Source organism: Tenrec ecaudatus, chromosome 17, assembly GCF_050624435.1.
Source record: "Tenrec ecaudatus isolate mTenEca1 chromosome 17, mTenEca1.hap1, whole genome shotgun sequence".
Taxonomy (NCBI): Eukaryota; Metazoa; Chordata; class Mammalia; order Afrosoricida; family Tenrecidae; genus Tenrec; species Tenrec ecaudatus.
In genome coordinates, this window is record NC_134546.1 from 49,478,553 (window position 1) to 49,493,020 (window position 14,468).

Consider the following 14,468-nt stretch of genomic DNA (forward strand, 5'->3'; position numbering starts at 1 on the left):
AGCTACTGAAAATACCATGGCTTGGGTCAGGCGCGCCTCGGTCCTCAAAGTAACATCTTTGCTTTTGTACATTTTAAGGAAGTTTTATGAAACAGTTTTACCTAATGTAATACATCATCTGAACTCTTGACTGCTGCTTCCATGAGCATTGATCATGGACCCAAGCAAGCCAAAATCTTCTGACAACTTGAAACTTTTCTCCATTCATCACGCTGTTACGTGTTGGAGCAGTTGTGAGGATTCTGGTCTTCTTTACGTTGAGTGGTGACGCACACTGAAAGCTGTACTCCTTGATCTTCATCAGCAAGTGTTTCAAGACTTCCTCACTTTCAGCAAACAAGATTGTGTTGTCTGCATATCGTAAATTGTTAATAAGCCTTACTCCAATCTTGATGATACAGGTTTTTTTCATGTAAGTCAGCTTCTCAGATGATTTGCTCAGCATACAGACTGAATAAGTATGGTAAGAGGGATACAACCCTGACACACGCCTTTGCTGATCTTAAATCATGCGGTACTCCCTTGTTCTTGCTGACCTACTGTCTCTTGGTCCAGGCACAAGTTCCGCAGGAGCACACGGCAGTGCTCTGGAATTCCCAGTTTTCTCAAAGTTATCCAGTTTCCAAGTAGCTTGACAGAGTCAATGAAACACAAGTAACCATCTTTCTGGTATTCTCTGCTTTCAGCCAAGCTCCATTTCATATCAGCAATAATAGCCTTAAATCCATGTCCTCTTTGGAATTTGGCCTGAATTTCTGGCAATTCGCTGTCAATGTACTGTTGTGACAATTGCTGATCTTCAGCGAAAGTTCACTGGAATGTGTTATCAAAGATATTGATATATAATTTGTTGGGTTGCCTTTCTTTGAAATGAGTACAAATATGGATCTTTTCCAGTCAGCTGGACAGGTGGCTGTCTTTTAATGTTCTTGGCAGAGATGAGTGAGTGTTTCATGTGCTTCTTCAGCTTCTTGAAACGTTTCAATGGGTACTCCATCAAATTCCAGAGCCTTGTTTTTGGCTACTGCTTTCAGTGCAACTTGAACTTCTTTCAGTACCATCGATTCTTGCTCATATACTAGCTCCTGAAATGGTGGAATGTCAGCTAGTTCTTTTTGATACCATGACTCTGTGCCTTCTTCCCATTTTATTTCGATGCTTTCTGAATCACTCAAATACTTTACCCATGAAATCTTACAATACTGCGACTCAAGGCATGCATTTTTTCTTTAGCTCTCTCAGTTTAATATATGCTGCGCCTTTAAGAGGCCAGACACTATAGCTTTTGATAGCTGGGCACCATCAGCTTTCTTCACCACATTTGCTTATGCACCCACTTTGTCTTCAGCAATCGTTTCGGGGTAGGCTAGTGTGCTTCTTCCATGTGGGTTTTGATGTTTCTCAGCTAGATGGCCACTTGTTCATCTTCAGGCCTTTAAGACCCTATATGTTATATCTTTTGATAGCCAGGCACCATCAGCTTTCTTCACCACATTTACTTGTGCACCCATTGACTTTAAGGATTGTGCCAGGAAGGTAAGCATCTCAGAATGCCGAATTGTTAGAACAAAGTGTTCTTATGTTGAGGGACTACTTGAGTAGGGGACCAAGGTCCATCTGCTTCCTTAATACTAAAGCTATAAATATATATACATAGATCTATTTCTCCTTCATCGCATATAAATATATTTACATCTGTATATGCCTGTATTTAGATCTCTATAAATGCCCTTTGCCTCCTAGTTCTTTCCTCTTGTCCCACTATCATGTTCTGCCTTCGTTTGGGTTTCAGGAATTCCTCTCGGTTGCATTGTCCTTGATCCAGCTCTGCCAGAACTCCTACACCCTCTTTGCCACTGATTTTAGATCATTTGTTGTTCCCTTCTCCCTGGGTTTCTTAGCACCCACTTCCTTTTCCTGCCCTCCCACTCTCCCTTGACCCCCGGAACCGTCTTCCAGCTTGTTTATCCCACCTAACCCTTCCAGATAGACATGCAGTGGCAACAATATGCACCATCAGAAACTAAGGACAACGAAGCAACAATAGAAAATAAAACAATAGCTACCACAACAACAACAAAAAAACCCTATTATCTAGCTGAGAAACAACAAAGCCCGCATGGAAGAAGTTACACCAGTGTATCCCGACACGATCGCTGAAGACCAAGAGTGTGCATAAGCAAATGTGGTGAAGAAATCTGATGTAGCCAATCAAAAGATATAGAGTCTGGGGTCCTACAAGCTTGAAGATAAACAAGAAGCCATCTAAGTGAGAGACAACAAAGCCCACATGGAAGAGGCACACCAGCCTGTGAAATCACGAGGCGTCAAAGGGATCAAGTATCAGACATCAAAGAACAAACAAACAAACAAAAAAACCCCATAGCATTGTGAATGAGGGGGAGTGCAGAGTGGGGATCCAGGCCCCATCCGTGGGCAATTGGACATCCCCTTGAAGAAGGGCCATGGGGAGGAGATGAGTCAGTCAGGGTGCAATGTAGTAATGATAAAACATACAATTTTCCTCTAGTTCTTGAATGCTTCCTCCCCTCCCACTATATTGATCCCAATTCTACCTTACAAATCTGGCTGGACCAGAAGGATGTACATTGGTACAGATAGAAACTGAAAACACAGGAAATCCAGGACAGATGAACCCCTCAGGACCAGTGGTGAGAGTGGTGATACCGAGAGAATGGAGGCAGGGTGGGGTGAAAAGGAGTAACCGATTACAGATTTACATAAAACCTCCTCCCTGGGGGATGCACAGCAGAGAAGTGGGTGAAGAGAGATGTCAGAGGGTGTAAGATATAACAAAATAATAATTTATAAATTATCAAGGGTTCATGGGGGCAGAGGGAGCTGCGAGGGAGGGGAAAAATGAGGAACTGATACCAAGGGCTCAAGTACAAATCAAATGTTTTGAGAATGAGCGAAACAAAAGTACAAAAATACTTGACACAATGGATGGATGGATTGTGATAAAGAGTTACACAAGCCCTCAATAAAATGACTGGGGGAAAAAAGTTCACTTTAAGAAAAAGAAAATATTAAAAACATCTAAATGACAAAAAAAATACACTGAGCCTGTCCTTCCTTTTGGATTTTCTAACTCTAGGTCTGTGTACAACATATATAATTGGGTGGAATCTGACAAGCCCTCTAATTTGAAGAAAGCTGACGGTAAGGGAGAGAAAGGTGTCAAGAATCCACAAGACACTGCCGGAAAGTAGAATGTTCCCCAGAAAAGAGCTTTGGAGATCGACAAATGGCCACCCTCAGTCCTATGTCAATTCCACCTCTAATAAGGTTTCAACAGAGTGATGGGCAAGGAAATAAGAAACTTTACATAGACAAGGAATGGAGCGCATAAAGCATTAAAGACATTGGTAACACACATATTCATAGACAGTCCAGAATATTGCCTGTTTCAACAGGGAAAGCCTAAACCCCTATTTCACAGGGCCTTGGGAGACTGAGGGCTTGCCTCCATGGTAGAAAATAATCAGAATAAATTGCTCTCCCAGGAGCCCAGGTGGTGTCGTGGGTTATGAACTGGGCTGCTAGCCCGAAGGTTAACAGTTAAAACCAGCACAGCAATCCAGGAGAATGATGGGACTTTCTGCTCTTGTAAAGGTTATAGTCTCAGAGACCCACAGGGCAATTCTATTCCATCCTACAGGTTGCTACCACTGAGAATCAACCTAATGTCAGCTTGTCTGTTTTGCCGATAACTAAAGGTCTCCACGACCCATGTGTGTTTGTCATTCTGTGGTATGATGGAAGCTACATGATCAGTATTTCAAATACCAGCAGGGTTATATATTGCTAGGGACAGATTACCCAATAAGTAAGGTAAACACAGGCATTCTTGTACTTACTTGCTAATATGTAGTAAACAATTTCACATAGATTTCACATCTTTGATTTTAGTATGTAGGTAAGCATTAAAATTTCATCTATATGTAATGTTTCCAACTAACTTAGCAACAAATTGATAAGACCTTGGATCCATGTTTTTAAGGAACGAAGCCTCTGATTTCTTTTAGAAAACAAAAGCTATATATGTCAGCATATCAATGTATCTGTAATTTGGTATGATCCACAGTTGGCTATCTGTATAATCTATAAAACTTAGGTGAACATCATTCTGGTATCCAACTGACACCAGCAGTGATATCCCTCATTCTACCACCTCTTCCGAAAGCAGCTTGAAATTCTGGGCAATTCTCTGCTAGTGTTTGCCTTTAGTCATTTTTAAATTATCTTTAGCAAAATACTGCTAGTTTGAGATATTAATAATATGGTTCAGTATTTCCTTTGATCATCTTTCTTTGGAATGGGCACAAATTTGGATCTCATCCATGGTCAGGTGGTTGTTTTTCTATTTTTCTGTGCCTTGATTCATTAAGGAAATTCAAACTGTCACTACACACATATGCGAACAGCTAAAATGACAAAGACTAACCGTATTAAGCATTCGCAAGGACGCAGAACTCTGGAATTCTCAGTGACTTCTAGTGGTTTCCAATTAGCAACAGAGTTTACTATCAACTTAAATTAACCATCCAACTATTTTACTCCTATTTCAACTAAAAGAAATACAAAGACTTCTACACGACTCTCCTTTTCTAAACAGTAGGTTAAATGATAGACCATTAATTAATTCTATTATCAAAAGAATTACCATATGCCCTAGGGGGATGATTTATACTACCAAATAAAATGAAGATGATATCTCTGAAATAGACATGTTTTTTGATCTTGCACTTAACTATATGGCTTAATCTAGGAAAAATTACTTCTTATGACATAGCCTTACTTGACACTTACTTGAACAAATCACTGAAGACACATGTGCCAGAGCAGTGTGGTAAAGAAACCAGATGGTGCCAGCCAGCAAAGAGAAGAGTATGTGAGGTTTTAGCTAAATGAGGTGTCAGCTAAATCCATAAGGAAGAACCACACCAGCCCGTGTAACCCAAGGATTATAAATTAAAAAATCCAAGCCTAGAGGAGGGAATGGAATTAGAGTTTAAATCCTGAGGACCCAGTTTACAGAAGGCCATGGATGGTAGTGAAAGCCTAAACCAATTTGCAGTGTCTCCGCAGAACTAAGCCCCTGGATGCCTCTCTCTGACCACTGCCCAGAGATGTGAGTAGCCTCGTCCTCCGAGTACACTCTAGGGGGTTAATGCAGATGTTGTTAGGCTAATATCAGAGTACACTCTGGAGGGTTAATGCAGATGTTACTAGGCTAATATCAGAGTACACTCTGGAGGGGTTAATGCAGATGTTGTTAGGCTAATATCAGAGTACATTCTAGGGGGTTAATGCAGACGTGGTTAGGCTAATATCAGAGTACATTCTAGAGGGGTTAATGCAGATGTTGCTAGGCTAATATCAGAGTACACTCTGGAGGGTTAATGCAGATGTTGTTAGGCTAATATCAGAGTACACTCTAGGGGGTTAATGCAGATGTTGTTAGGCTAATATCAGAGTACACCCTGGAGGGTTAATGCAGATGTTGTTAGGCTAATATCAGAGTACACTCTGGAGGGTTAATGCAGATGTTGTTAGGCTAATATCAGAGTACACTCTAGGGGGTTAATGCAGATGTTGCTAGGCTAATATCAGAGTACACCCTGGAGTGTTAATGCAGATGTTGTTAGGCTAATATCAGAGTACACCCTGGAGGATTAATGCAGATGTTGTTAGGCTAACATCAGAGTACATTCTAGAGGGGTTAATGCAGATGTTGCTAGGCTAATATCAGAGTACACCCTGGAGGGTTAATGCAGATGTTGTTAGGCTAACATCAGAGTACATTCTAGAGGGGTTAATGCACATGTTGTTAGGCCAATATCAGAGTACACCCTGGAGGGTTAATGCAGATGTTGTTAGGCTAACATCAGAGTACATTCTAGAGGGGTTAATGCAGATGTTGCTAGGCTAATATCAGAGTACACCCTGGAGGGTTAATGCAGATGTTGTTAGGCTAACATCAGAGTACATTCTAGAGGGGTTAATGCAGATGTTGCTAGGCTAATATCAGAGTACACCCTGGAGGGTTAATGCAGATGTTGTTAGGCTAACATCAGAGTACATTCTAGAGGGGTTAATGCAGATGTTGTTAGGCTAATATCAGAGTACATTCTACAGGGGTTAATGCAGATGTTGTTAGGCTAATATCATCAATTCTCTCTCTGACTCACTGTATTTTAGTTTTTATTTTCTGCTCTCTTTTAGCCCAAGGTTTTTCTACATTTTGTTATTGTCGGGGTGGCAAGGGGTTTGTGTATTTTCTTTATATGAAATCCAAGATTGGTAAATCTACACAGTAAGTAGATGAATAATTTCCTATGGAATGTGCCTGGGAAATTGGGGGAAAGAAGGGAACTAATATTAGTAAGTACTCAGAACAAAAAAAATGTTATCAGATTGATTGTGCTGAAGAGTACAAAACTTCCTGAAATATGCTTCAGTACTTGCATTGTATGGTATGTAAATTATGTCAACAAAACTGTTTAAAATAGTTTTTTTTAAAGACTTGTACATGAGTGTTCACAGCAACTGTATTTGTAATGCCAAATCTGAAAACAAATCAAGGATCTATCATCAGTTCAAGAGGTTAATACATTATGGTATATCCATAAATGAAATACTATTCAACAGGAATAGAAGAGTAAACTATTGATTCGCAAACTATAGACAAATCTCAAAGTTTTATACTAATAAAAATGTCAGTTTAAAAAAATATATACTATTTGACTCCATTTATATAAATATATAAAAATGCAAGAAGATCTTAATTGAGAGAGAACATGCTAGTAGTTGTGGTAGAGCAGGGAAATGTGTGCAGTCACAGTGCATACATATATTAAAATAGATCAAAGTGTTCATTTTTTAATACATACAGTATTTTGTATGTAAGTTTTGCCTAAGCAAAGGTGTTTAAAAATTGAAAGGTACTAGTGTCTGCACCTAACGAGCAACGATTATAAAGAATCTTCCCCATTTGCATACATAAACAATACCACAAGAGTGAAGACCTGAGAAAAATTAACATCACACTTTCTTATAAAATTCTCACACAGCACCCACAAACCCCATGTATGATTTTCACATGGAGAGTTAATGTAAAGCGAATGTCTCACCAGAGAGTGCTGTTCAGCAAATGCAATGTTGAAATGCGGAGGAGAGTCTATTGAAACGTAACTCTTACCTAAATAGCAAGCACCTAAAGCGTCTCTTGCGGTTTGGAAGAGGACTGGCTCATGGACCGAGAGCGCTGCCACGTCGGCAGTGGTCCAGGCCACACTGTGAGATGACCCACAGGCCACGCGTGTGATTTTCTGCCCCTCCAAGCCTTGTACAAGGGTGGGCTTTCTGTTGACTGTGGTTGTGCCATTGCCCTGCTGTCCATGGTCGTTATCCCCCCAAGCATATACCTGTTTAAAAAGAAAAAAAAATCAGAATTTTTTGATCTTCCAGACATTTTCTCTAAATCTGCTTCAAAGTGCTTCAAGTTTATTTACAGGTGAAAGAATATAATTAAAAAAATCATTTTATTGGGGGCTCATACAACTCTTATCATAATTCATACATACATCAATTATGTATGAATATAATTCTTAAAGGCAAAGAGGAAAACACTGCACATTTTTAAGTCATCTGTATGCAGGCAGTCTCCACCTTTGGAAGGCCCTGTTCTTGCTGCTGCTGGGTCCCTCCAAGTTGGTTCCGACCCACAGAGACCTTATATATGACACGGGAACACCCTGATGGATCCTGTCCCATTTTCTAACTGGTAGGTTGGAGCCCACCGTCGTTGCCACTGTGTTCATCAATCTTGTGGAGGAGCATCCTCCTCAAAGCCTGCCTCTCTACCAAACCTGATGTCATTGTCCAAGAACGGGTCTCTCCTGATAACATGTATAAAGTGAGTGAAACAAAGGCTCACATCCTGGCCTACAAGAATTCTGGCTATCCACCTTCCTAACAGATTTCTTTGTTCTTTTGGCAGTGGATACCAAGAAAGGTCTGTCTTCATCTAAGTGCAACAGTAATTTAGTTTACAAGGAAAATGATAAAACAATATGCTCATAGTTCAAGTAATTTGCCTTCAGGTAATTATATGTATACATTTAAAATTTCATTTTCTTTAGAAAATGTTCATTGTTAATTTCGTCATAAGTTTTCAAAAAACAACTTATGGGTCTGTCATTCACCACTCAAGTTCAACTCCTCGCTAGTCCTCCATCCTCTAATAAAAATTACTGCTTTTATCTTACTAATAGGAGGACTTTGAACAATATTTTGATGTAGATTTTCCTTCAATTGCTTTGAGTGGGAAATGTCATATTTCCTAACATATGGCAGTAAGTGGATATGCTAGCATATCCCTATTACGTTCCTGACCTGTGTTGACAAGTGGCAAAGGAAATACTCGTAAACATAGTATATCAAGTCCCACACTCGTGGTTCCGCAGATACCAACCACTGCCTTTATTTCAGTGAGAATGACCATCCCCAGTCCAAGAACCCACATGACTACAGGTGGCTACAGTTACCTGCCCTGAGTCAGTAACCGCTAGGCAATGCAGTGCACCAACAGCCACATGCACAATCTTCTTTCCTCTCAGGCCTTCCACCGCCTGTGGTTTCCGCACATGGACATCAGAGCCATGACCCAGCCTAAAGTAATCCCCCTTGCCCCTACAAAGTCAACAAAACACATTGCAATGTATTATAGTTTGCCAACGCTATACAACAACTCATTCATTATTCTGCAGATTTTTGAGCAAAATCAAGGATAACATCACTTACAGGCTATAAGGATTTTGGAGTTATTATATAATCATATACCATCAATTCCAGTTAATTCCTTAATTCTGCTCTCTAGATACTTTATATCCATTTAAAATATTAAAGTTTCTGTTCTACATTCATAAACCATCTAAAAGGATGACAAAACAACCTCAAATGCATCTTAAAAAATCCTATATGATGTAGTTCTGCCAAAAGTTGCCTCTATATTAGTCAAAAGCAATTTTTCTCATGCTGTCCAAGTTCAGTTTTGGTTGTTCCACTCTCTTAAACTTTAACAAACACTCACATGAAATACAAATGTGTGTGCCTTATTTTGGGGGGGGGGGGGTGCGAGGTACGCTTCTTACATGATAATACAAAGAAAGAAACCCTTAAAAAATTCATTCAAACAAAAAAGAATAGTGGGCTATAATTTTTTTCATGTTTTTTTCAAAATGATATAGCTTTAAGTGTAAATCTCTTCCCATAATAGTGTCACTAATCTCAATTGAGATCATACATTAAAAGGCTACAGCTGTTTGGTAAATAAGAAAATGATAGATTTTACACTCCAGCAAGATAGAGGGCTAAGGAAGGAGGTATGCTGAGGCTGATGCCCACAGCAAACAAAATGTTCCCTGCACATGACACCCTATAGCGATAGATCCTTCTGGGATAGTGGGGAATTTTACCTACCACGTCCACACAACGCCCGACTTGGTAAGAGCCAAAGAAAACTGAGCGCCACACTCAATCTGGCAAACTCCCTGTCCATTCAGTCGTTCAATGTTCTGGGGAATGTTACAGCCTTCACTTCCTCCTCGGCCCAATTTTCCAAAGTCGCCATCACCCCAGGAAAAGACCAATCCTAGATTAAAAAATATACATATATACGTATATATATTTCAGGCTAGTGCTTCATAACGTTCCTATCAACCCAGAAGCATAAAATCCGAGCTCACCTTCATCAGTCAGAGCCAGAGTCTGTGCATCTCTACTGCCACACGCAACCTGGATTACTCTGTGGCCAAGAAGGACTTTCACCTTCAATCACAAAGTTACACAGAGTCAAGCACAGGCACTTAGAAACCAAGAGAAATTGCTTTCTGCAGACGGAAAGCAGCATTGCATATACGCTCCCTAAACGCAAAGCTGGAAATGACCAAATGGTAAGGCTTTCAGTAAGCAAAGAAAATGTGCATCCTTACCATTTTGGGCTTTAGCTGTGTGGTGTTGTCCCCATGTCCCAACCGGCCATACTCTCCCAGGCCCCAGGTATACAATTCCCCACTGGAGGTGATGGCTGCACTGTGAGAGCTGCCACAGGCGATATCTCGAATGCGCTTGGTTTTCAGGGCCTCTATCAGCCTTGGTTTGTCACAGTTCCTAAGACAAAATGAATGAGCCTGTTCCTAAACCAACTCATACTTTTTAAATAAAAAAAAATGTTAACTTTTTGTGAAATTGGTGAAAGTTTACAAAGCAAATCAGTTTTCTACTAAATAAATCCATACACATTTGATTCAGGTCAACAGCTTGAAATCCTTAAAAGAGAACATCACCTATCTTACTCGTTCTCTACATTTTCCATTTCCAGTCCCCTATCTTTCCTAACCCTTCTGACATTTGTCCTTCCGTAAGCACTAGCCTTTTGATCTCAGATGGTTGATTATTCTAAGGTGTGTACAGCTTCCTAGTGTTTTTTTCCTGTTATAGATTTGTCTATTGTTTGACTAAAAAAATTTTGTGTGGTGGTGGACACAGGGAGGAGCTACATTGATTCACATTAAGTCAAAATAACATCTACAGAGTAACTCAACTATGAATCCTTTGGGCACAACATAAGACCAATTTTTATCTATTGAAACTTAAAAAAAATTAAACATCTACTTGTATAATCTTTCCTATTTTCATTTTCTGAAAAATAATTTAAAATACACTCATCTTATTAAGAACAGCTTATAATTAGTGGGTAAGAGTGAGGAAAATATTCTTACATTCTGCTGAAGTGTCCAAGTTTTCCATCGTCACCTTCACCCCACGAAAATACCTTGCCATCAACAGTTAAAGCAGTAGCATGCCGGCCACCTGCAACATCACACAGAATGGACTCCCACAAATCAGGACAAAAACTCACAGGTTACTGCTTCTTTTAAGTGGCATCCAGTGTGTATTCAATGAATACATGTCGACAAGAGTAATGAGAATCAACACTGGAGTTACTATGAAAAGTACTCTGGATGGCAAACATTCAAATTAAGTGAACTTTATTAAATTGCGAAATTTAACTCCTGATAGAGAAATTTCCCTGCAAAGGAGAACCATAATGCTGGTTCTTAATGTGGTTCCAATTATGCTGAACATATAAAATATAAAAAATAAGTACATTTGTGATTAGACAAATTATCAAATATACTGGCAAATTAAAAGCTTGACAGAGGAATCATTTAAGAAAGAGTATCATCATTTGAAGTTAAGGAATTCTACATTCTTGTTATAAACCATGTGCTCATATCTGCCTAAGCATCAAATATGTTCCTACAATATTGCTCTCCTCAAACCAGGACTGCAGAACACTGTCTTGACTGGTATGACCTCTCTTCATATGTCTACAGCGAACAGTGCTCCCAATCCCATATCCCCTCTCATATATATATATATATATATATATATATATATATATATATATATATATATCCCTCTGTTACCGTGGCAAGAGTACGCTCTGTTAAAAGCTGCACTTCCCTGCCTCCCATGCCAGTAGGGAATGGGGAAAGGAAGGCAACTGTGGTGAGGCTCCCAGAAAAGTGCTTAAAGGAGGGTGAACTGGCTGGAAGGAACACCTGCCTTGCGCTTGCCTCTTTCTCATCCTTGGAGGACCTTGGATGCGAAGGCTACAGGTGAAAGCTAGAAATCCTTGCAATACAGATAGGCAGAAAGAAGAATCCAGAATCCTCACAAGCATGGTTACTCATGATGCACAAACGTGCTTACTCATCATAGACACTTAACTCTATACTTTTAATCAGGAGAAAGATGAAATTATATCTTGCTTAAGCCAGGGCTCTTTGGAGTTTACATGTGGTTAAACGTAATTCCACTCAGTATAGGCAGGAACTAAATTCAATATGTCACTCACGGCTGTTGCCCAGAGATTTAAATAGGATCTTCCAAGAAGGCTTACAAAATTGAAGGAGTGTCATTTTTATAGAAATCATTTTCATCCTTAAGGCACATGGACACTTTTGGAGAAAATGTCTGAAACCTGGTGCTAACCACAAGGTTTGCAGTTCAAAACCATTAGTTGCTGTCCAGGAAAAAGATAAGGCTTTCTACTTCCATAAGCATCCACAGGGGTAGTTCTCAGTCTTAGAAAGCCACTCTGAAGCAGAGATGACTAGACAGCACCAATTTTTGGTTTGGGGAGTTCAAAAATTCTATGAGCCCTGGACCCTTAGAAGTATACACCTACATATTTGAAATTATATCAATTGTTGGCTTCAAAAAGTCAAGTTTAATAATGATAGTTAAATTTTATATCACTCGTCGATTCATATTCTCCAGTTTTTATTCCTATCTATAAAGAAAAATTTGAAAAAGAACCCAAGCACCCATCAGGGAAGTTATTTCAGGCGTTTAGTTACATGCTAAGTAGGAGCTTTAAGCATACCCTTACATAGCACAGATGCTGGCCTCGTACCTGAGTGCACTGCCACTTTCTTCACCACATAGCTGCTGAGGGCTGTGATCTGCCTTGGAATGGGCACCGTCCCACTGGAGAGGCCCAGCCCTAGTCGGCCATTGGTGGCTTCTCCACAAGCGTAGACCTTCCCTTCCACAGTCACTGCAAGGAACAAACAAAGGACTCACTTTTAGATCACAACAACGATCTAAACAGCTAAATTAAGAATTTTTAAAATGTTAAAATAATCATACCTGCAAACAAGCTTTTAGAGCCTCCAGCCACCTGTACTACATTCAAAGCAGAAAGGGTTTCAGAGAACGAGGGAACTTTTATCTAGAAGAGTTTGCAAAGCAAGTGGAGGAAAAAAGTAACAATTTCATTAGCATTTTAAAAATTACAATCAGCCTCATTAGATGATACGTATGAGAAACATCACTTGAAGGGCTGCCTTGTTTTTCTCAGTCCTAAAGCTTTTTCACTTCTGATATGGCATAACTGTACCACTTTTTATCCCTCAGTTTAACAAAAGAATGTTTGATTTCTCTTTCGTGGACAGGTTTTCACCTGACACAGGATCCAGCTTTCAGAAATCCTAATATAAAAGGAGTCACTGTTCATTTGCTTATATGAATAAAATTAACACAGTATGATTATACTAATAAAATAATATCTTATCTTACACACATTACAGAATTTAAGGATGGAAATTATATACTGAAATCTACTTTAAAATAGACAGAGTGGAAGTAGCCTAAGTGAGAGCTACTGAGGCTGATAGCAGCCACGCGAGGATTCACAACTCTGTCCTTTCTACTTGAAAACATTTGAAGATTTCTATAGTAAAAGGCTAAAATAAAGATGTAAATAAGTATCTGGTTAGTGATACTTTCTTTCAAGTTATGCCCTATTCCTTTTCTTTGGCTATGACATCTCCAGGAAATTATACACATAAAATTTCCCATTATAAATGTATATGCTCCAAAATTCTTAAAACCCTTATACATTAGTCACTACCACAATTGTTAGGTGCCACTGAGTCTGTTCCAACCCACAACGACCCTATGCACAACAGAAAACACTGCACGGCCCTGTGCCACCCTCACTACTGCTCCAGTGTTGCAGCCCCTGGGTCCGTCCATCTTGAGGGCCTTCCTCTTTGTTGCTGGCCCTCTACTTTACTAAGCATGGTGTCCTTCACAGATCGGTCTCTTCTGACAATCCAAAGCACATGTTTATTTGAAGTCTTGGTATGCAAACCACCAAGGAGCATTCTAGCCGTACATATTTGTTGGTTCTTTTGGCAGTCCGTGGGACTTTCAGTATTCTTCTCCAGCACCATGATTCAAATGCATCTATTCTTCTACGGTCTTCCTTATTCAGTATGCAACTTTCACACGCACATGAAGCAATGGAAAACACCGTGCCTTGGGTAAAGCAGACCTTAGTCCTCAAAGAAACATCCTAAATTTTCAACACTCTAAAATGGTCTTATAAAAGTTATTTTTTAAAAAAGAAGTCTTACACAGATTTATCCAATGCAATGCTTCTTTTGATCTTTCTTTTCCACTTATAATTTATGACTTTTATTATTAATTTAAAAATCATTTTATTGGGGGCTGGTACAACTCATCACAATCCATACATACATCGTGTCAAGCACATTTGTTGCCATCATTCTCAAAACATTTTTTTTCTACTTGAACCCTTGGTATCAGCTCATTTTTTTCCTCTCCCGCCACACTCCCCCCTTCCTCATGAACTCTTTTGATCTCTTGACTGCTGCTTCCATGAGCATTGATTGTGTATCTATCCAAGCAAGAAAAATATCCTTAAATCTTTTTTCCATTTCTCACAATGCTACCCATAGGGTCGTGTGAGCTCTCTGGCTTTCTTCACAGTGAGTTGTAATTCACACTGGAAGCTGCCATTATGATGGGCATCAGTAAGTGCTTCAAGCTCTCACTTTCAGCAA

The 14,468-nt window shown here is 39.6% G+C and overlaps 1 protein-coding gene across 4 annotated transcripts in view; it reads right to left on the reverse strand.

Moving 5' to 3' along the window:
• Positions 1–14,468, reverse strand: part of HERC2 (HECT and RLD domain containing E3 ubiquitin protein ligase 2) — a 244,592-nt gene that overhangs the window by 66,395 nt on the left and 163,729 nt on the right. For all 4 annotated transcript variants that reach the window (XM_075535640.1, XM_075535641.1, XM_075535637.1 and 1 more), the window contains exons 59-66: positions 12,748–12,829; positions 12,512–12,655; positions 10,809–10,899; positions 10,020–10,197; positions 9,774–9,855; positions 9,508–9,679; positions 8,574–8,718; positions 7,226–7,451 (exon numbers count right to left, since the gene is read on the reverse strand). In XM_075535640.1, the coding sequence (XP_075391755.1) occupies positions 7,226–7,451; positions 8,574–8,718; positions 9,508–9,679; positions 9,774–9,855; positions 10,020–10,197; positions 10,809–10,899; positions 12,512–12,655; positions 12,748–12,829 (1,120 nt within the window). The remainder of the gene's footprint in view (positions 1–7,225; positions 7,452–8,573; positions 8,719–9,507; positions 9,680–9,773; positions 9,856–10,019; positions 10,198–10,808; positions 10,900–12,511; positions 12,656–12,747; positions 12,830–14,468) is intronic.